General features: G+C 37.0%; 2 protein-coding genes across 2 annotated transcripts; one reads left to right on the forward strand and one right to left on the reverse strand.

Moving 5' to 3' along the window:
* Positions 1-2,720: 2,720 nt before the first annotated feature.
* Positions 2,721-4,322, forward strand: LOC124873163 (ATP synthase subunit e, mitochondrial-like). Its single transcript, XM_047373698.1, has 4 exons — positions 2,721-2,826; positions 3,605-3,659; positions 4,014-4,112; positions 4,247-4,322. Exons 1-4 carry the CDS (start codon positions 2,758-2,760, stop codon positions 4,270-4,272), a joined length of 249 nt encoding a protein of 82 aa, XP_047229654.1. The 5' UTR covers positions 2,721-2,757; the 3' UTR covers positions 4,273-4,322.
* Positions 4,323-4,852: 530 nt separating this feature from the next.
* Positions 4,853-19,674, reverse strand: pde6b (phosphodiesterase 6B, cGMP-specific, rod, beta). Its single transcript, XM_047373697.1, has 23 exons — positions 19,204-19,674; positions 18,800-19,111; positions 17,239-17,391; positions 15,403-15,492; positions 15,164-15,304; positions 15,004-15,078; positions 14,817-14,881; positions 14,608-14,674; positions 14,473-14,520; positions 12,741-12,890; positions 12,461-12,604; positions 11,530-11,595; positions 11,217-11,366; positions 11,025-11,132; positions 10,823-10,932; positions 9,676-9,763; positions 9,477-9,577; positions 9,270-9,377; positions 9,136-9,199; positions 8,983-9,057; positions 7,972-8,055; positions 7,705-7,858; positions 4,853-6,461 (listed from the first exon to the last, which is right to left on the reverse strand). The coding sequence occupies exons 1-23, from the start codon at positions 19,360-19,362 to the stop codon at positions 6,409-6,411; spliced, it is 2,565 nt and encodes an 854-aa protein (XP_047229653.1). The 5' UTR covers positions 19,363-19,674; the 3' UTR covers positions 4,853-6,408.
* Positions 19,675-22,190: the final 2,516 nt, after the last annotated feature.

Consider the following 22,190-nt stretch of genomic DNA (forward strand, 5'->3'; position numbering starts at 1 on the left):
TAGCTGCTAATTTGCACACTTTACTCAGATAATAATATGAAATCTGCAGCACAATTTTAATAAATTAATATGCTTGCAGGAATGCATGTGAAATAATTGTGTTTAATATAAAGGAGAATATGTGTGTTTTGACGAAAGTTATTTGGAATATTTTACTTTACCTGTGCTGGTCGATAAAGGCATGATCAGCTAGATCAGGTCATCTGTCACCTTTGTACATAAATTAACTGTCCCAGAACATCAGTCTAACTAGGATCTTCTTAGTTAAACAGATATGTATATATTTAAATGTATGCTTCAAATAAATCATACCTTTGTTTTGGATATGTGGATGGAAGGGCAGTAGATAGGTTGGTTTATTGTAAGTCAGACGTTTTAATACCCTGATCATTGGCAAGAGTCTTATTGAATTTAAGATTTTAATAATTTATTTGAACTGTGAGGAAAAAAACAAAGCAAGCAATGGGTGCTTTTGAGTTTATTGTGGATTTGTTCTAATCAGCAAGGGGTTATAATTGTGCATGCAGCCTCAAATATCAACATACACTCTATTAGTATTTGGTTAAATGCCCTTCACAAAGTTTGCACCAGTGCTTTTTGTAGTTATCTACAAACTTCTAGCCTAATTCTAGAATTATATTATATTATATTTGTCCACTCTTCTTGGCAAAAATGGTCAGAGTTCAGTTGAATTGATTGGTTTTTTGGTGAAGGCTTAGCTTTTTAACATACTCCAATTGCTTTCTTGAGAAAGGTTTTATGGTGAAATGAGCAATTGATTGAGCTGTTTAGCCTCAGTGACAACAAGTATGTTTGGTTGAATCAAGGGAGAGGCCTTTAACACTACTAATACAGTACCAACTATCAAGCATACTGGTGGGAGCATCATTCTGTGGGGCTGTTTTGCTGCCTGTGGTCTTGGTACATTGCATAAAACAGATCTGATAATAAAGGAAGAGCACTAATTCCTAATTCTTTAACCTCAGCAAACCAACAACAAGATGGTTGAAACCGGGACACAATTGGGATCAAACTTGACAACTCAAAATCAAAAGTGGTTTTGGAAAGCTCTGACCTCTAAGTTACAGATAATTAGGGCTAGGCTATGGGTCTATGTCATGCAGGAAACCAGCATATTTAAATAAATTCTTTAAATTAACTCCACCAGTTCTGTTAAGGTTAGTCATAATTACCATTTGTTTTTCTTTACTTTTATTGGGAAATGTGTTGTATAATGTATGTATGTATGTACATATACAGGGGTTGGACAATGAAACTGAAACACCTGGTTTTAGACCACAATAATTTATTAGTATGGTGTAGGACCGCCTTTTGCGGCCAATACAGCGTCAGTTCGTCTTGGGAATGACATATACAAGTCCTGCACAGTGGTCAGAGGGATTTTAAGCCATTCTTCTTGCAGGATAGTGGCCAGGTCACTACGTGATACTGGTGGAGGAAAATGTTTCCTGACTCGCTCCTCCAAAACACCTCAAAGTGGCTCAATAATATTTAGATCTGGTGACTGTGCAGGCCATGGGAGATGTTCAACTTCACTTTCATGTTCATCAAACCAATCTTTCACCAGTCTTGCTGTGTGTATTGGTGCATTGTCATCCTGATACACGGCACCGCCTTCAGGATACAATGTTTGAACCATTGGATGCACATGGTCCTCAAGAATGGTTCGGTAGTCCTTGGCAGTGACGCGCCCATCTAGCACAAGTATTGGGCCAAGGGAATGCCATGATATGGCAGCCCAAACCATCACTGATCCACCCCCATGCTTCACTCTGGGCATGCAACAGTCTGGGTGGTACGCTTCTTTGGGGCTTCTCCACACTGTAACTCTCCTGGATGTGGGGAAAACAGTAAAGGTGGACTCATCAGAGAACAATACATGTTTCACATTGTCCACAGCCCAAGATTTGCGCTCCTTGCACCATTGAAACCGACGTTTGGCATTGGCACGATTGACCAAAGGTTTGGCTATAGCAGCCCGGCCGTGTATATTGATCCTGTGGAGCTCCCGACGGACAGTTCTGGTGGAAACAGGAGAGTTGAGGTGCACATTTAATTCTGCCGTGATTTGGGCAGCTGTGGTTTTATGTTTTTTGGATACAATCCGGGTTAGCACCCGAACATCCCTTTCAGACAGCTTCCTCTTGCGTCCACAGTTAATCCTGTTGGATGTGGTTTGTCCTTCTTGGTGGTATGCTGACATTACCCTGGATACCGTGGCTCTTGATACATCACAAAGACTTGCTGTCTTGGTCACAGATGCGCCAGCAAGACGTGCACCAACAATGTGTCCTCTTTTGAACTCTGGTATGTCACCCATAATGTTGTGTGCATTTCAATATTTTGAGCAAAACTGTGCTCTTACCCTGCTAATTGAACCTTCACACTCTGCTCTTACTGGTGCAATGTGCAATCAATGAAGACTGGCTACCAGGCTGGTCCAATTTAGCCATAAAACCTCCCACACTAAAATGACAGGTGTTTCATTTTCATTGTCCAACCCCTGTATATGTATGTATATTTTTAAATATTCAAGGCCATAATTTGTGTATTTAAACGTTTGACTGGCACTGTAAGTAGAATATCAAACATATAATGTGTTGGAGTTCGAGCACAAAGTTTTTTTTTGTCCCAGTTCATAGTTTGATATTCAAAAGTAACATTTAAATTACAAACCAGGGTAGATTTTCTTTTGTTTATTTTCCTTTTATCTTACTTTGAAAAACTACTTCCGCAATGACAGGAAGTCTCTGTATGTCCAGATCCATCATGGCTCCTCCAGTCGCAGTGTCACCGCTAATCAAGGTAAAAACACAATTGATCTAAGCATGGAGTTGCGGGTACCTGTTAATGTAAATTGGAGAAATTTACTAGAAACTCCAGGTCCGTTTATAAGTGCACATCAGGTTATGACGTGACCTCTTAAGGTCGCTGATTTAACAGCATGCTAGCGGATACGTGCTAGCAGTGACATTGAAACGCAGGTAAATGTTTTGTTTCTTTGAACAGCACGTAACGGTCTTCTTCTTCCACATCTGGAAAATGTAAAATGCATCACTGGTATTGTCAAAGGTGTGTGATATTATCCAATAATAAACTGAATAACTATGTTGTTTTGGTTTTCTTAAAATACGTAATACATAAAAACCCATCTACGAACGTTACAAAAAGAACTTCCGATGTTGTAGGTAGTGTAGCTGTTCAGTCAGTGGATTTGGATCGTCTAAAATCAGTAGGTGTTTTGCTATTTTCCTGTTTTTTGACCATATTTTTACTTTAGTTGAATGACTCCTGCGCAACTGCAGGGGTCATTAAAATCGATAAAGCTGTGAGCAAACATGAGGTTCAGTGATTAGTTATTGGGTCATTTGTCTTTATACATAAATGGTGATTGTCAAGTATTACCTCGATAAGGAACCTACTGAAAACGTTTTTATGATCAGTGATGGTTTTATTTAATTATTAAATCAATGCAAATTGTACAGAAAAGATTTTCTTAACAACCAGTAAGAAAAAAACATTTCCTTTTGTAGCTCACATGCAGCTGTTTAAATAAAATGATTTTGGTTTTACTTTATTACAGACGGCCAGATGGTCTGCCCTGCTGATCGGTATGCTCTATGGGAAGCAGAGGTTTGGTAAGTGGGCATCTGTTGATCAGAGTTCAGCTTTAGAATGGTTGTTTATTAATTTTTGTTGGTCCATTTTCACCATTTTTGTTCTGCAGGGGATTTTATAGAGCTACAGAGGGTCTAATCCTTCTGTTGTAAAGGAAAAATAATACTAATGTAGCTACTAGCCTTGCACTACGGATTTCATTTTTGTTGTATATTAGACTGAGACTCAAGTACTCTAGTGTGAGTATTCACATTTAAATCTCTTCTTGCTGTTTTACAGTGCTTGCATGCCTATCATTTCCCTCACTTTGGGTTGGATATTTTTCACTTAACAGGATTACACTTTGACTTGACTATATAGTTGTTTTGGTTTAGATCACCTGAAGCCTATTGCTGAAGAGGAGAGGAGAGTTGAGGAGGCAGAGAAGAAGCTCAGAGAGGAGCAGGAGCGCATCTACAAGCAACTGTCAGAAGGTGATAAAAGAACAATCTTTTGTAGTATTTTCTCATTTTTTTTTTTTGTCTCCTAAATCAATTTTTTTCAAATTCATACTAAAATATGTTTACATCCCTACAAAAAAATGTATTTTCTTTCTCTCCGTTTGCAGCAAGTTCTGACACCATCCTCAAATGAACTACCTATGGACAAATCCTGAACTCAATAAAAATCTCCAATATTCTTCATGCAGTTGTTTTAGTCTGCCTGTATTTTACATGATGGACTTTCATACCAAAGCAGAGAACAGTCTTCTCAGATATTTTAGTGAATACACGTCAGGTGTGTGACAAGTAGTTGTGAATACATATGCCCGCCCTTCAGTGAGAGATGAGCCTTGGGAAAAGCATCGCTGTAATCCCAGCCTAGTTTAGCTCTAATCCCAGGATTAGGGTCAGGGACCAGTACTAGAAATTGCAGTGTGGATAGAAGTTATCCTTCGATACTCTTGTGTTGTGTAACAGTCTAACCTTCATTGTGAAACGAACTGAATTAGTGTATGGTACAAGCTACTACGTAACATACCCAGAACTTCTGTTAAATTGCCGTTTTTCAAGGTTCAACACTAAAAAATTTTTAAAGCTATATAGACTAATGTCAGTAAAAAAAAAAACTGTTACCTCTGCTGGTTTAAATGAACAGAATTGTTCACGAGTTCAGTTTCATCCTCAGTAAATTTCAACTTTAGAATGGCAGGAATCAACTCACTGCGACAACATAAAAATACATTTGCTTTATTTGGGTCATCATTGTACACAAGGATCAGACGACGAGGCAAGCTAACTCACTGGCGGCAAAATAAAATAACTACATAAAATTTGTTACAGATGTAACCTGCAGATGCTTGTTCAATTTATACCTAATATTTGATTTTATACACTGCAACCTCGCTTTACTTTAAAAAGTGGAATATGTAGAAGTTAAAGTGAGGCAAGCACGATACACTCATAGTTCAATAAGAGCAATAAAATTATTAGTCTGCAGATCTTTCTAATAAAAATAAGCATAGCTATTGAAAAATTTCTTTTTTTATATATTTACAAGAGTAGAAGCAGTATGTACATGTTACACAGAGGTCGATCATGTCTAAAACAGTTCTGTGTGCCAGGAGTCAGAATGGGTAACACTGCTGGCCCGCAGCACCACGGTCCTGGGTTGCGGTCCTGGAGCTGATGTTCTGAGTAAACTTTGCACCTTGTTTGTGTTTCTTTGAGTCATCACATAAATGGTTGCATAAAGTTCTTCTCTTCATTCCCTGGAGGATGTTCTGTGGCTCACCCCTTCATTTAAAAAGTAGACCATAAATAATATATAGGCTTATTTTCAAAGCCATTTTTTACTTGCTGCTCTTACTTCTTGAAGACAAGCATTCCAGTCCGAACTGATAAAATGCAAAAGAATTTGAATCACAGTTTTTATGTTGGACCACCTAACATTTTTATCGACTTTATAAAATGTTTTCTAGGCTATTTTCTCTCTCACACACACATACACACAATCAGACTCAGTATGTACATGATAAAGGCATCACAGATAAGCAGCTACAGACTTTGCTGATTGCACACTTACATATCTATTGCACAGGATTACCACATGGCAAGGTGCCTTACTAATTGTAGCAAATTGTAGATATAGCTTTCTGCAGTCAAGGTAAACACACTCATTTGTAAATAGTGACTGGAAAGAGTGAACATAGAAAACAGTTGCTGGAAAATAAGATGCAGTGAATGTTCTACTTTCTATGCAGCCCTTTTTACAGTCTTGACTTGCCCATAAAAGTCTTAACAGAACTACATTTCTGCTTTATGTATTACAATGCATACAAGTGCCATTTGCTATGTTAAGTATTTGTCTTGTGACACCTGCTGCAATGAAACAAAAAACATACAAAAGCTTATCATCTATACATAAGGGACAAGACTCGGGACAAGAGCACTGTAACATAAGTGTAGAATACTAGAAGTACCTAAAACTGATTCTCAAAAGAAAACAAATTTGTTAGAAACAAAAAAAATCATAGCTGTTTCCATTTAAACACGACAAACTTTGATTCAGGACCTCAGTGACAACCCGATAATGAGTGATGTTCTACCTTTTCCCAGTATTTTAAGTGCAGAGATCTCTCTACTCAGGTTTTTCTTCTCTAATTGAAACTCCAGTGCTTTGCAAACACATCCAAGTTCCTTATTTTAAAACATTTTAACTCGCCAGTCAGTCTGATATGTCCGCTATCGTTTTCAGACGATTCTGGACTTCCTCTGTCTTTAGCGGCTTTTAGCAAACGGAGCAGGTCTTGGAGCCTCCACCAGTCGGGTTGTTTGCACCAGCTTTATGACAAAGTATAAACAAAAAGAGAAGAGTCAATTTATGTGAGTGTGGAACATTCTTGTAGTAAGGAATACATTAATCTCAACGTTTTTTACAACCAGTGTGTTAAGTTTTACAGACACACCACAACTTTTCAAACATTTGTTAAAGAAAGAGTCGCCACAAGGAGGACAGTGAATTCCAGCATCGTGTCGTGATAGGATGCCACCTGTGCAATAAGTCCATATGTCATTGCTACCAGATATTCCACGATGCACAGATGTTGCCAATTTGCTGAAGAGTCAACACACAGATGTCCAAATGCAGTGCAAAGTGTTGGATGTGGGAGTGTAAAGCACACTGCCACTGGACTCTAGAGCAGTGGAGAAATGCTCTATATAGGGATGAGTCATGTCTCTGTCTAACAATCCAATGAACAAGTCTTGGTTTAGGAGCTGCCAGGAGAGCAGCATGCTCCTGACTGCACTGTGTCACCTGTAAAGCCTAGTGCAGAGGGAATTACAGCGTAGGCTGTTTTGAAGGAGGCTCAGACAGCAGTTTTCCGTGGAACAAATGTAATGTTTCAGCAGCACAAAACATTTTGGACAATTTTATTCCCCCAATTTTGTGGGAATGGTTAGAGGATGGCCCCTATCTATTCTGAACTTGACTGTGCACCAGTGCACAAAGTAAGGTTCATGAAGACATGGATGAGCAAGTTTGGTGTGGAAGAACCTAACTAGCCTGCACAAAGTTCTGACCTCAATACACCTTTAGGATGAATCAGAGGGGAGAATATAAGACAGGCCTTCTTGTCCAACATCAGTGTCTAACCTCATTAAAACACTTGGGGAAGAAATCTTCATAAACATACTCCTAAACCTGGTGGAAAGCCTTCCCCCATCTTATCTGACAGTAAACTAGTAATTTGTCTGTATTTTCAGGTAATAACATCAGTTGAGCTTTAAAATTTTGAATGTGACTTCCGTCATTCGTTTGCTCGTGTAGTTGTTTACAAAGGAATCAAAGAGCTTCTTTCTAATTAAAATGTTGAATTATGTACAAAAAAACTGGTTTTATTCTTTTTTATGTTTTAGCAGAGAAGCTAGGAGCTACAGCTAATCATGGCCACTTATACCAAGTTATGGGGTAATGTTAGAACTTTCAAACATACAGAGAACAATTGTTAGGGAAATTTTCACTTAATGAGTTATGTCTTAGTCAGACAAAATATCAGATAGTGACCAAGAGCGATGACTTTACCTTTTGCTGCCTTAGCAGCCTCTTTTGCAGCCTTCTCTTCCTCTATGGCTTTCAGGTTAGCCTCATATTCCTCCTTTTTTGCATTCCATTCTTTCCTGTTGTTAAGGATACCATCTAACATGGGCTGGATTTGTGGGTGAAAGCGAGAAAACTCCTGGGAACATAAAAGACAAAAAAAAAAATAGATAACCAACACAAAACAACGACGTTTCAAATAAAACATGCATTGCTTTGGTTGTGCATAAGGAAACAATTTACAGGCAATACCTTGTAGACAAACGTGCAGACAAAGTCAATGAAACCACATTGTAGCTTTGGAAGCTCTGCTGCTTTGTTTCTATCCATCATGGGCTGGTAGAAAAGACAGAATCCAGTCTTTATTAGTAACCACTTTTTGATCTAAGTGTTTTTTTTAAACTTTATTAATTTATAAAAGATCAGTTTATGTTTTATCTTTAAATCCTTATTCATCTGGACTTTACCTATACATATTTGGCAAATATTTGTAAAAGTCCTTGTAATAAATGTATCCTTTATTGGAGGAGCATCTTAAACCACAATTTATTGAAAAATACAACCAATAATCTTAGCACCTTTAAACTGTGGGTAACAAAATCATACTTCAAAAAAATAATTGTTTCCTTTTCCTTTAGTAACACCGGAAACCATTCCTAGAAAATAAATGAATGTGAAACATTTATAATTAATGCTTTATTGAAAATAGTTTTGAGGAACATTTAATTTATATTTTATAACTTGCTGTTTAAATGTGTGACAGAATCCCATTTATATGAGCCACTCTTGAAAATGGAAAAAACAAGAAAGCATTCCATTCAAGAAAGGCAATTGTGTGTTACTTCTCATAACTCAGAAAATGGCCACAACAAAACAGCTTTTCGCCTATAGAAACCCGCATTTACAGTCAGAGCAATAATCTATAGCTTTAAATGACTGGGGCTGTGACAAGACTGGTGGGGAAACCATGTCTAACTTGCCAGCATACGCTTTGAGGAAGATGGAAAGGAGATTTTTTTTTTTAAATCTCCAAAGCTCAGGTTTGGATATTTTTTCAGTTTAAGAATTTTTTACTGCAATAAAATATGTATTTATATAAAATCTTTTTAAAACATTTAAACTATGGGTGTCTATAAATGTGGACGATTCTGTAACTTGCTCCTGAACTTTTTGAACACCCATTTATGTGGTGTTGGTGAAAACTGAAATGCAGACATTCCTCAAAACCAACATGCTTTCATTTCCTCCAACTTGCAAACTCACAATAGGCTGCTGTTCCAGCACTGTCCTCTCCAAATCACCCTGCTCCCAAAACTCTGCCGCCACAGACAAGGCAACCTGAAAATTAGACACACAGTTATATGTGGGCAACCAGCTTTCCTGTTAACTGAAATATTTTATGTTCATTACTCTTACCTTGCTCTGCACTTCCCAGGGCTTTGTGATGGCAGACAAGTCGCATGCTGTCATCATCATGGCCCTGAAATAAAAAATGTCCAGGTTACAAAAGCACAGGACTGAATAAGCCTGGGCATGTTTATTTCACTCACATGACAATCTCTTTTCTGGTTGTTTCTAGAGACATGAAATCCACCCATTTCTTTTCATCTTCATATGTCTTTGAAAGATCCACAATCTTTTGGAACATTGTTCTCTTCCTGTGACAGTAGAAGAAGTCCTTTAACGTATTTAATACAACAGATATATATATATATATATATATTAAGCTTGGACCAAATATGAGAGACTGCACTAACTTGAAATAAAGAGCCAGGTCGGTGGCAATGATAGCAATGTCGGTAAGATGAATCACATGATCTACCTGCCGCCTGTTTAGGTTCTGGTAGATATTCAGTGACTGCAGATGAGATACAACGTTAGGCGGGTATATTCAGAGGCTGTAAGAGATGTTGCCTACACATTAGGTTAAACACCTAGTTCCAGCCATTTCTTTACCTCGTCAGAGAGAATGAACTTTCCAAATTCTAGATGGTGTCGTTCCAGGATGGAGGAGCCGTGTAACTTGGCCAGAGGGTTACCAGATCTGTTGGATTAAAAAAAGAAATCCATAAATATCTGCCAGCCTAACAGTTTTTTCCAGCTGAACATACAACAGGATTACAACAAATTGTATGTTAAATTGTGTTTTGACTCAATTAAAAGGGTCCCATTAATATATTTTACAAAATATCCACCAGTGTGACAATTAATGTTAAATCCTTAAAGCTTCTTTTCAGGTACATCTACTTAGTTTCTGTTAGAGCTTATAAAATGTATCGAATCATAGTAAATATCAATGTAACTATATCAATGTAAACAATATCACAGTTGAATTGGCTAAACTTTTGTTGTATTTAGTTTTTATTATTATTAAGTGCCTCGCATTCAGGCACAAGTTTATTTTGAGGGCTTCAAACCATTGTAATTATTGTCCCTTGTCCCTTATGATGATTTTTTTGTCATTAGTGGCAATTTGTAAATTTATGCCTAAATTTTTATATCTCTGTGTTTGGTTTTGTGAGCCAGTGTAGGTTATTTTAAATTTTATTTTCTAGAAGAGTTGAGTCTAACTTCATTCATAGTTTTTTTTCCTATTAATATGATCATCTGCTGTTTAAGTATAACTTGTTAGACCCCAGTTTTATCATCTGATTACCTTTAACTCAATAAGAACAGGTAAGTCTGACCTAATTTACCCTATGGCTATTTAAATATTTGATTAATGCAATTCTGGTATATTTGATATAATAAACCAATATTATGGTGTTACTTTGTGATAACTCAGCCCACAATAAAATATAATTTTGCTTTTTCTAAGGGAAAGGCAGGACTTGTGAATCTCCAAATAGTTTCTTTTAGTTCTAGTAGTTAAATTGTTAAATTGTTGAAAAATTTGTATACATTTTTCTGTTTATTAAGAATAAATAGAATATTTAGTTCAATAAGGATTTATGATCCAGTTTGGTTGTAACCACAAGCAATTTAAATACAGATTTGTCTGTGTTTAAATTGTGTTAATAGTAGTTTACAGGATTTATTTATTTATGCAAAGTGTTATATAGAAATGAGTGAAGAGGTGATCTGTGAAGTTGTGGTCACTTACTTGACCTGGTACAAATTATTTGTTCCTCTGTGGTCAATATCATGCAGAAATCCTGCAGTTATCATAGCCATAACCTCTAGGTCTGTGTAGTATCGCTTTAGATGCCCTGTCTGAGAACAAAACCGATTAGACTGCAAATAAACTGGTTAAAATTTAGTGGCATTAATGTGCTTTTGGGGTTTTTGCAATTGGGCTCTGATACCGTTAACAATGTGAACATGGTTTGTCCCACGTTGAAGCCATGACGCCAGTTGTGGTAGGTGATTTTCCTGTAGCCTTTACTGACCGAGTACATGAAACGAACCAGCACCTTAAAAAAGGAAAGAGTTAATATCTCAAACTAGGTGGGCACAATGTGAACAATAAATATTGTGTATATATGCAACTATGTTACTTCTTGAGGGATCTGGAACTTCTTCACTACACCGACTTCGTAGTACATCTGGATCCCGCACTTCACCAGCTCCAGTTCTGTGCAGTTAAAATCCGAGAAGCGGAACTCATAGATCTCAAATTTCTTGATAAGAGGCGGCAGGTCTTTTTTCTAAAAGAATGACACCAGAAAATGAAAGCTTATTGAGGCTAAAGAAGAAATAAGGCATAAATAGTATTTTCTTATGCTTGTAGTCTTAGACTCTGATCTTATTTATTTTCTGAATACAAGAGAACTGTGTCTGAACACCCAACCACATATGTTTAGGCATTACCAAAATGTCAAGAAGATCCTCTTCTTCACACTCCCAGGGTTCGCAGTCATAGACCTGTCTCGTGTTCTAGAAAAAGTGACATTACTTTACTTAAACCACTCAAAACCGAAGGACTAAATCCAATTAAATTATGAAAAATTATTACATCAAAAAGACTATAAAAAGTACTGACACTTTTCTATAAGAGGTTTTGATTTTTTGATGAGTGTAAAATGAATCCACCCATATATAGTCTAACTTAGCGTGTGCCTCCACTATACTACCCTGAACCTTTATCTCACTTTAATTAATTACCCTGAACCTTTAATCTCTCTTGGGCTGTTTGCAGCATGCATTTTGACTCCCGTTGCCATTAATAAGAGAATTATATTTCACCCAACCCAATTTCTCCATTCGTAACTGCTGCTTATAAGTAAATTTTCCTCAATGCGTGTGATAGTGGAAACAACAAACCCTTTTGTGAAGATTAAAAGGTGACACTTTAAACAATAAACTGCAAATGATGATAATATTTCACAGCAGCTTAACTTCCTTAAAGTCACTCCAATCTGTGTCTAAAGGAATAACTGTTTTAAATGCATTTTATGGACATAGTCTATCCCCTACACCATATCTGTGAAGAGGAGAGGTGACCAAGAGGTTGTCAATAGAACCTGGTGTTCTTCATCTGCAACGTTTGATTTTTTTCACAGCAGTTACTCTCCTAAATAAAATCATTTTGAAGAGTAAATGTGACTTAGAATATAAAGGTGGTAAAAGATGTTTACCTAAACTGAACAAAGCTTCACCATGGAGGTTTAGTGTAATACAAAAAGTATTATCTTTCTACCAGGATTGTTTTCTGGGGAAAATTTTATCTGATTGATTCCTAAAGTAGAAATGTAAGTTTGACAAACAGAATGTAATTTTGTTAAATAAAACAACCACTGACCAGGACATTCTGAATCTCATCATTTCGACATTTGACATGGTACAGGACCATGTCTTGAGCGATGTCTTTTCGGTTCTCAAGCTTGTTCATCTTGTCGTACGTGTCTGTGTTCAGAGCTGACCATCCCAGGAACTGCGTCAAAGCCTGGGAATCAGAGAAATCAACATCAATAATCACTTTCTAAGGATATTAGGAAAGGTTTTTTCACAGATCTATATTATCTAGATGAAATAAAAACTAAATCATTTAGTCAACTGACAAATGGACAGATCAGCCATACCTCCATGAGATTTTCATCATGATCATCAAAAGGCTTCCCATCTTTCCTGTTGTAAAACGTTGCCACACCGACTATTTCTTCTTTCTTGTTGACAATTGGAAGCGAGAGAACATTTTTTATAGTCCAGCCACTGTCGTCCAGCGGCTCTGTCTGCAATAATATGAAAACACAATTGACAGAGTAAGTGTCTGAAAGACATCTCTGGTTTGCTTGACTTGAATTCATATGTATTTCAGTCAACAATAACATTTGTAGAACATATGAAAAAGAGCATAAATAAAGTGCACTGGCAAATGCAGTGTTAGAGACCAAAAAGTGTAGACAGAAGCATTAAGTTACCAAAGCTACATTTCTCTACAATCACTTTAACATAGATGGTTGAACTTGTCTCTTTAACTAAAGAAAAAGAAGACAACATCAACGGTGATATGATACCAAAAAGAAACCATAATTTGGAACAGATCATATCTCAAAGAGAATAATGATCGGACGTTATAAAATTTTAAACCTGGAGGTGTGCATAGTGTCTTAATTCCCCATTAAAATTACTATGCACGTGCAGGAAATTTGTGTATTGTTTGTAAATTTTTAGCATAGAACTGAGTTGTAATATATGATGGAATTTAAAGGCTTGCAATTTAATGAATATTAAAATTAATGTACGGGGCTGCCTGGTGGCACAGTTGGTACTACTGTTGCTCTACAACAAGAAGGTCCTGGGTTCGACTCCCAGCCAGGGATCTTTCTGCATGGAGTTTGCATGTTCTACTAGTGCATGCGTGGGTTCTCACCGGGTACTCTGGATTCCTCCCACAGTTCATAAACATGACCGGTTAATTGGTCTCTCTAAATTCCCCCTAAGTGTGAATGAGTGTGTGCATGGTTGTTTGTCCTGCATGTCTCTGTGTTGCCCTGCGATGGATTGGCAACCTGTCAAGGGTGTACCCCGCCTCTCACCCGTAGACTGCTGGAGATAGGCACCAGCTCCCCCGTGACCCAGTATGGCATAAGCGGTATAGAAGATGAATGAATGAATAATATTAATGTTAGTTGATTATAGTAAGCTAAACCAGTTATAGTTCCTGCAGTTTTCTTTTACCACATGCTTCCCCGCCATATGTAATGTATGACAATATAAGGGAGCATTCTGGCGTGTTTTTTTCTTTTAAAATGTCTTTAATGTTATATACAATTGCTAAGTTTGTAGTCATTTTAGTTTGCTTCCATAAATTTGGTTTTAATGCATTTTCTGTATCTTCAATTAGTTGCATTGCTGCCATTGACCTGTCGTCTGGTCCTTCTATCTATCTATCTATCTATCTATCTATCTATCTATCTATCTATCTATCTATCTATCTATCTATCTATCTATCTATCTATCTATCTATCTATCTATCTATCTATCTATCTATCTATCTATCTATCTATCTATCTATCTATCTATCTATCTATCTATCTATCTATCTATCTATCTATCTATCTATCTATCTATCTATCTATCTATCTATCTATCTATCTATCTATCTATCTATCTATCTATCTATCTATCTATCTATCTATCTATCTATCTATCTATCTATCTATCTATCTATCTATCTATCTATCTATCTATCTATCTATCTATCTATCTATCTATCTATCTATCTATCTCAGTCAATAAACTGTGAATCATCAAGCTTTTGCAAAAGCAACCATTTAGTGAAGCACCTAAAGGTACTTTAAAATCTCCTACCTGGAAGTGAAACGTCTCATCAGCAGCCGCATTCATGATGTTACAAATCTAAAGGGCAAAAAAAAGGGAGCAGGCTAATTAATTTGGCTTTAAATAATTCAGCAGCTTGTTGCAGTTACTGAAAAGAAAACTCACAAATCCGCTCTCAGCAACGTAAGTGGGAAGGCCGCTGCACAAGGCCCAGTGGTCTGGAGTGGGATTACTTTGTGACAAATTGAACAAGAAACAATTCACCACAAATAATTTCTAATCTGTTGCTGATCTGTAATAATTAATACTTTTGATACTGCTCTCAACAGATTTTGCAAATGGCCAGATGTAAAAAAGGGAAAGGTTGTGCTTACGGTATTACTTTGATGTCTTCTTTTCCATGCAAGATGTAGTCAATCACTTTGTAGAAAATTACCTCCTACAGGACAAATTAAATAGATTAGAGTTAGAGACCAAAGCAATGAATATAGTATAAAATGAAGGCTTTAAATTAACAGAGGAGCGATGATATAATAAGAAAAGTTAAATAAAACAATGCACCCTGCCATCAGGAGTTATGGGGCCGCTGTAAGGTGGCTGCTCTCCCATCAACACAGGCCAGATGTCAAAGAATTCCTAAAAGGAGAAGGGCACCAGTCAGGAACTTCACAGTGAAACCCACAAAAGACCTTTGGCTAGAAAATAAAGATAGACACCAAACCTTTTCCTTTGTCATGTCTAGTAAGCCCACAGAATAACGGTCACAGTTGAGGTATGCTCGGACCGTGTACAAGGCTTTGTGAAACTGGCGCTCAATATCCGTCAGCTCTTCAAACACCTTGTTGGCAGACCACAGCAGCAGCTAAAATCAACAATAGGCAAACACTTATTATCTCAAGAGTTTAAATGCAGCAGAGCAACATAGAAATGATGATTTTTTTTTTAAACTTTAGCCTGCACCTGTCCTTTACGGGTCTCACAGTTGTGGAGGTAACTTAGGTGAAAGATCTTAAGGTTCAGAGAAGCAATTTTCAGATACTTCAAGAAGAGCTGTAAACACAAAAAGGAACATGAGTTACATGTCACATTTGCAAAACGTTTCCACATTTTATCACATTGCAACCATAACATTTCATGTAATATGAAGGGACTTTATGTGATGGAACACAAAGTTGCACATAATTGTGCAATGCGCAGAAAATTATTCATTCATACAGCAATCGTTGCAGGTAGGGGAGCTGGTGTCTATTTCTAGCTGTCAATGACCGAAAGGCCACCTACACCTTGGACTGATAGCTAGTCTAATCATAGAGACAAACAGGACAAACAGCCATGCACAAACACAATCATACCTGAGGGCAAATTAGAAACTGTGGGAGGAACCCGGAGTACCCAGAGAGAATGGACGGGGAGAACGTGGAAACTAAAAGCAAAATAGCCCCAATCAGGATTTGAGCCCAGCCATCTCTTGCTGAAAGGCAACAGTGCAAGCAATATTTTTGCAACTAAAAGTTGCAAAAATGAAAAGTGAGGCATGCATTCATTTCCATTCTCCCCTGAGGCAAGACTTTTAAGAACTAAAAAACTCTAAAGCTCTAAAAAAAGACTAAACCTACCTCTTGCCCATTTTTCTTTTCAAAACAGCTCAGTTGTTTGGGTGGGTAGCAGACGTGTCTTGGTATGTTTGTAGTTTTCCCATACTCTTTCAGTGTTTGGGATATTGTTTTAAAACCTTAATCTCAGGCTTTTTAAAACCATTTACACAACTTTCCTGACATGTCTGCTGTGTGTTTTGGACCTTGTAATGGTGTTTCTTTTCTAATGTTCTTAAACAAACATCTGAGTCTTCCAGAGAACAGCTGGATTTACTGAGATTACAAAACACAAATATGGATTCTACTTAATAATGACTTGTCTTCTGAAGGCAACATATTAATTTGGATTTTATTTAGAGTTTCAGAGCAAAGGGGCTAAGTACAAGAGCACTTCTCAGATTTTTATTTGTAAACACAATTTTTATTTTAACCCACACACACACACACACACACACACACTCACACGCACACACACACACACACACACACACACACAGTTATGCATCACTTTTAGCATACATTAAAGTCTGTAGTTGTAACATCACAAAATGGGAACACCTTTTGATTATTGTCTGATATTATGTAAATCTTCTAGATTTAGTTTTGCATGTGACTGATTAAAATATTGAAACTAACCTTGAAATGAAAATCTGTTAATTATTTAAACAAAGATATAACCTAACGATTAAGATAATTTGCGGCTAGAAATAAATAAAACATGTTTTTAGTCTGATATCTGTCTTTATGCACAAATAGGAAATATTAATTTATTAAACATCTGATAAAATAGAGTCATTAAAGACATTTTTTGATTTTAGCTTCATGTTGGGTAATAAATGATGAGATGGTGAAATTTGTCCTGCATGTTTTTGCATACATACAACCTGATTTAAATACTTTTAAAATCTTGCAAAGTTCCAACTTTTAATATTTTAAAACCCCATTACTGACAAATGGGGGTACTTTTTATTATTTACCATGGGCGCACCTTTTTATTTCCTATCTACATTTAAAACTTTTGGTAAGTAGAAAGTTTAAGTAAAAATAATACAGTGGATCCTCCATCATGAACCTGCAATAGGTCACTTTACTGCACTGACTGGCTTAAGAAACAGATCGTTTACACACTTTCTGATCTGTCATGTTACTCTGAGTCATCAGCTGTGCTGTGTGCATCGCCACCAGTGGATTCTGGACTCACGTCTTCATCCTGGGCAGTGAAATGTGGTCCTGTGGTCTTGTTCAGGGCCATAATCACTCCCACCAGGTCCTTGCCATTGTGGATGGGCGTTGCCAGCACGTTCCTGGTCTCATATTCTGTGAGTTCATCAACAAATGAGCTGAAGTACTGGCTCTGAAAAGGCAGAACGAGTTCACAGACACATATGTCAAAGTCTTTTTTCTATGGTACACTAAGAATGTCAGAAGATAATTAGATTTTTAATTTTCTTATTTTGCTAGAAAAATGTCAAATAGATGTCAATAAATAGACCAATGCTATTCTATGCACCAATGCCAAAATTACTATCTCACATCTGATTTAAAAAAAAAAAACACAGAGTGCTTCATTCAAAGAGTAACAAACGTAGAAAGCAAACAAGTGCTTTATTTCTTTAAATGCACAGGCTGCAAGTGAGGCAAACTAGTTTTGATCTGTTTTAGTTTCCTGCTGACAGCCGACTAAATGTCAGTGGCGTCTAATCCACTGCAACAGCAGAGTCTGATGGGATCTGAGAATAAATGGATTATGTCTGACAATGAGATTTACAACCACACTTTGTTCAGGTCTACAGCGGTTCTGAGCGACACACTCCTCTACTATAACCTATTCCCAATAGGCCTTATATTGTGATAATGGAGCAGAATGATTCAGGAAATTCTGGCTGACATGAAGCATGAAACAATTCTTTTTAGACACGGTTTTGCAAAAGGATCTTTGATTTGACTCTACAAGCACAAGTGCAGATCTTAACCTGATTTCAAAAGTACCTTAAATCTCAGGCATTTGCAAACAACAACTAGTGGTAAGAAATAGAGCTACTGTCAAACAGAAACCATGTATCTCCAAAATTTGAACTTTTCAGCAAATGAACAAAAACATCTTGTTTCTAAATGTAACTTCATACTGTTCTTGATACTTTTCACTGGAAAGATGTCAATGCAACCCTAGACAAAGGTGAAGGGTGATCAGTAGAGTTGATATTCACAAAAAAACCACAATGACTTAAAATGGAAAAACAAGGTTTCTCGCCAATAGTGACATTATATAACAAATGTTACATTTTCGATAAAGATACAGATTATTAATATGTGACAAAAAATATATAATAATACTAACAAAAAATGATTTCATATGTACATGTACCCCCCCACCCCCCAATTCAATGTAAGTTGACAAATCTATTAAATTATTAAAGAGGAGCAGTAGCCTTTGTGACTGTTGACAAAGTTAAAAAATGTCTGGATTTGTCTTTTTGTGTGAACAATTAACATATTTGCTTGTTATCTTTTCAACATATTTACTGTGCAGACCATGTTCAATTGAATTTAAAAGCTTATATTTGAAAACCTTAACTAGAAATATGAAGTTCTAGGATTTAACTTCTTTATGGGTATTTAAGAGCTTTTTGGGGCCCCCTGCAGGTCTGTGGGACCCTGAGCAACAGCTTAGCTTATGCCTCAGGCTTTGTGTCTCATCTCAACTGGTTCAACTTTTTGCTCTGACTCACAAACTGATGTTCAACCTCCCCACCCCTCGTTACCTGTTTGACATCTTTCACATTGACATTCTTCTTGGTGAGGGCCACGTTGCCGACTATACCCAAGTCCAAGGGGTAGACAATCTCAGAGTCTGGTGGAACTACGCAATCCTCCAGGACTGAATTTGTTGTCACATTAAAGAGCCTCGTGGCGAGCTCTCCGATACCGTTCCGCTGCCGGTACATGAAGAGGCTGCAGCGGTCGGCGTGGATGAGAGCTCCAAGTCTCTTCAGGATCTTGAAGATCACCTTTTCCATGTTAATATTCTCCTGCATGTCTTTGATCAGGTCAAACATTATTCGGCTTTCTTCAACCTTTGAAAAAAAGAGAACTGTAATCTTTCTTTTTTTACTTCACATAGATTCATCTATTTGTATTCTAAATAACCATTAAATATGAAACTTACCCGACAAAGCTCCTCCAGCTTTGCAAAATCAATCTCTTTCTCTGGGAGTCCTGATATCTTCGATATAGAAGAAGGGCTCATTGTTTTAGAAAAGTACTTTGTAATAAACGCAGGGTTGTCTTGGAGGAACTTCTCCACATCTTCTTTTTGCACACCCATTTTTTCTTATTTCTCTTCTTCTTCCAAATATTCCTTACCCTCTCCCTTCTCTGCTCAATGGAGCTCCAACGCTGCTCTAATGAAGCAACTGCTTCTCCGTCAAGAAACCACGAATAGGCACAACAGAACTTACACACCATATAACCTTTTATCGACTTTAACCCACAGAAAAAGAAACAAATCTTACCCAGGTGATGCACAGATTGGGGAAAATTGAGGTAAACACATTCAAATGCAGGTTAATATAATCCCCCTGTTAGTAGGATGAGTGGACTGTAAGAGGGAGAGCCCTGAGGAGGAGGCAGAGGGCTGAATCCCAGCAATCCCTTTGTCATCAGCAGATAGTGCTGAAGGTTAGCAGGGATCTACCTATGCTAAACTAATCAGCTGATCATGTAGTAACAGATATGTGGGCCAAAGGACCCAGCCTTCACTAACCATCAGTACATTCAGATCAAAATCTGACTCTACTCCTGAAAACTGTGCTCTGAGTGTAAATATGTACAGTTATTTTTTATTATACAGGGGAGCACGATTAATTAGGTTTGTTTCCTGAAACACCCTTTTTTGTTCTTGTAATGAAACCAAAATTGAATATTATTTATGCAATTCCATCAGTTGTAGTTGAAATAAGCAGAAAGCACCCACTTACACAATATAAATCATGTTCAGTTTAAACAGACATGTCTTTTTATATTTATATCCCACATGTTCAATATGATTAATCTGCAAACCTGCACAAGCTGTTTAACTCTATTAAACAAGACCTCCTCACCATGATCCCCTGTTTACTTTGGACACAGACTGATTATCTCAGCACCCCAACTCTCTGTCTTTCTCTGCAAACAATCTTAATTGCAGTCTGACATGAACAAAAAGGGATGTCCTGCATCTCCAAAGAAAAACTAATCCTTTCATTCAGAGCTCTGAGGACCTGTCTATAATAAGGCTGCATAAAGACCTTAAGGAAAAGGTCAGATAGATAATCTGCTGCCACTATAATAGATAACGACAGGTGTGTATGCATGTGTATGTGTGTGGATGTTTGTGAGTTTGTTGCCCAGTTATTACTCAAATTGTAGGATACGTTTTTGTTGGAACTATAAATGAATGCATTGAGTTTCACACAGCTTTTAGCGTTAAATAATACATTAAACTCTAAGGGTATGGTATGTGGAACATTATTTTTATTATTTCAAGGTTTTTTGAAAGGCATGCTAGCAAAAACATTTTTCTGACCAATAGTCACTGTGACTAAACGCTACAGGGACATTAATTGAAACCATGTGCTTTTGTCAAATAAGACTAAAATGTAACTTTTCGGTGATTAACAGTCCAGAAGGATCTAGTATAAAATGAAAGATGAGTCGAAAAGAACCTCATGCTCACTGTAAAGAATGGTGGAGGATCTGTAATGCTGTTGGCCTATTTATCTTCCAAAGATAGCCTCATAAACTCTTTGAAATACCACGAGATTTCAAATACAATTCTGAGGGCCTCTTACAGTAAACTGAAAATGAGTCATTATTGAGTCTTTCAGCTGGGTAACGATCCAAGATATATAACCAAGTGATTGTAGAAATGGTTCACAAGACAGATTAAATTAACCTTCTGCCATGCCCAACTTTCAGACCAAAATCTTATTAGAAACCCACAGGGTGAGCTAAGGAGAGGAGAGCATAAGAGATAACCCAAGGCATATCTAGGGCCATATATTAAAAGCAGGGCTGCCATTAATTGTGACAATGGTGACTTTGTTAAAATTATTCATTAACGAGGGATTTCTTCCCCTATTGAGTAAATGTAGTGAAATGAACAGTTCTAGCAGTAACAGTTTTTTTAAGTGTTGAATGCCAGATTTTGCTGCTGCCATAAAAGATAAAGTATGAGATAAAAATGTCAACATGTAACAATTTTGTTTATAGTAAGCCTGGGAAATGTTAAGAAAACATGAGATGAGTGTGGATTTTCTCATCTTTATGTTTAATTAACCAAAGATTATGTCAACCTACATAAAATCAAATCAGTGTCAAATTGTATTTTTTATATATGCCTACAAAATTTGGCCTTACCCTTTAATTATTATGAGGATGAAGAGGAAGCTAACTTGTTTTTATTGTTTTTATTTTTATTGTTATGTCTGTTCTTTAAATCAGTTGTGAACTATTTACTGGTTGCACTACTGATAGGCCCCAGTGGGTGGCAGCAAACACGTTTGTAAATGTTTCAGCTTTAACATATTACACTTCAAATAAATGGAAACATTTGGGCCAAATGTGTGAAATACTTAAACTTGTGAGTTACAGTGAACCACCCTGTCTTTTTATCTAGATGTTATAGTTAAACCTGCAAACTAAAATCTGACGGTAAATAAAAGGATTCCCTTTTTGTTGCCACTATAAAGTATAAACTATATATTGACAAAGTGAACTACAAGTCCTATGACAGAAGCATGTTGTGCAGAAATTTGTAAAATTCTTCATTTCTAAAAGAAAAAAAAAAGATCCAAATACTGTCAGACTGAGTGAGGTTGAGGCAAGAGCAGCATGGTGAGTAGATAAATGTATTTATTTTGGAAACAGATAAACTTACAGTTGTAGGTAGGACAGGAAAAACACAGCCAGTTCAATAGACATGGATCGAGTAGCAGCAGGGTAGTTTCCATGAGGAACCAGCAGGGGAAAAAATGACAATAAGCGAGTATAAATATTGAGGGACAGTGGAGAATGGACCAATGAACCAAGGGAGGTAATCAGAGGGAGTTAGCGGTAGTTGGTGGAACAGGGAGGTAGAAGGCAACTGAGGGAGGGTGACTAATTACACGTATG

This window comes from Girardinichthys multiradiatus, chromosome 8 (genome assembly GCF_021462225.1).
Source record: "Girardinichthys multiradiatus isolate DD_20200921_A chromosome 8, DD_fGirMul_XY1, whole genome shotgun sequence".
NCBI classification, from domain to species: Eukaryota; Metazoa; Chordata; class Actinopteri; order Cyprinodontiformes; family Goodeidae; genus Girardinichthys; species Girardinichthys multiradiatus.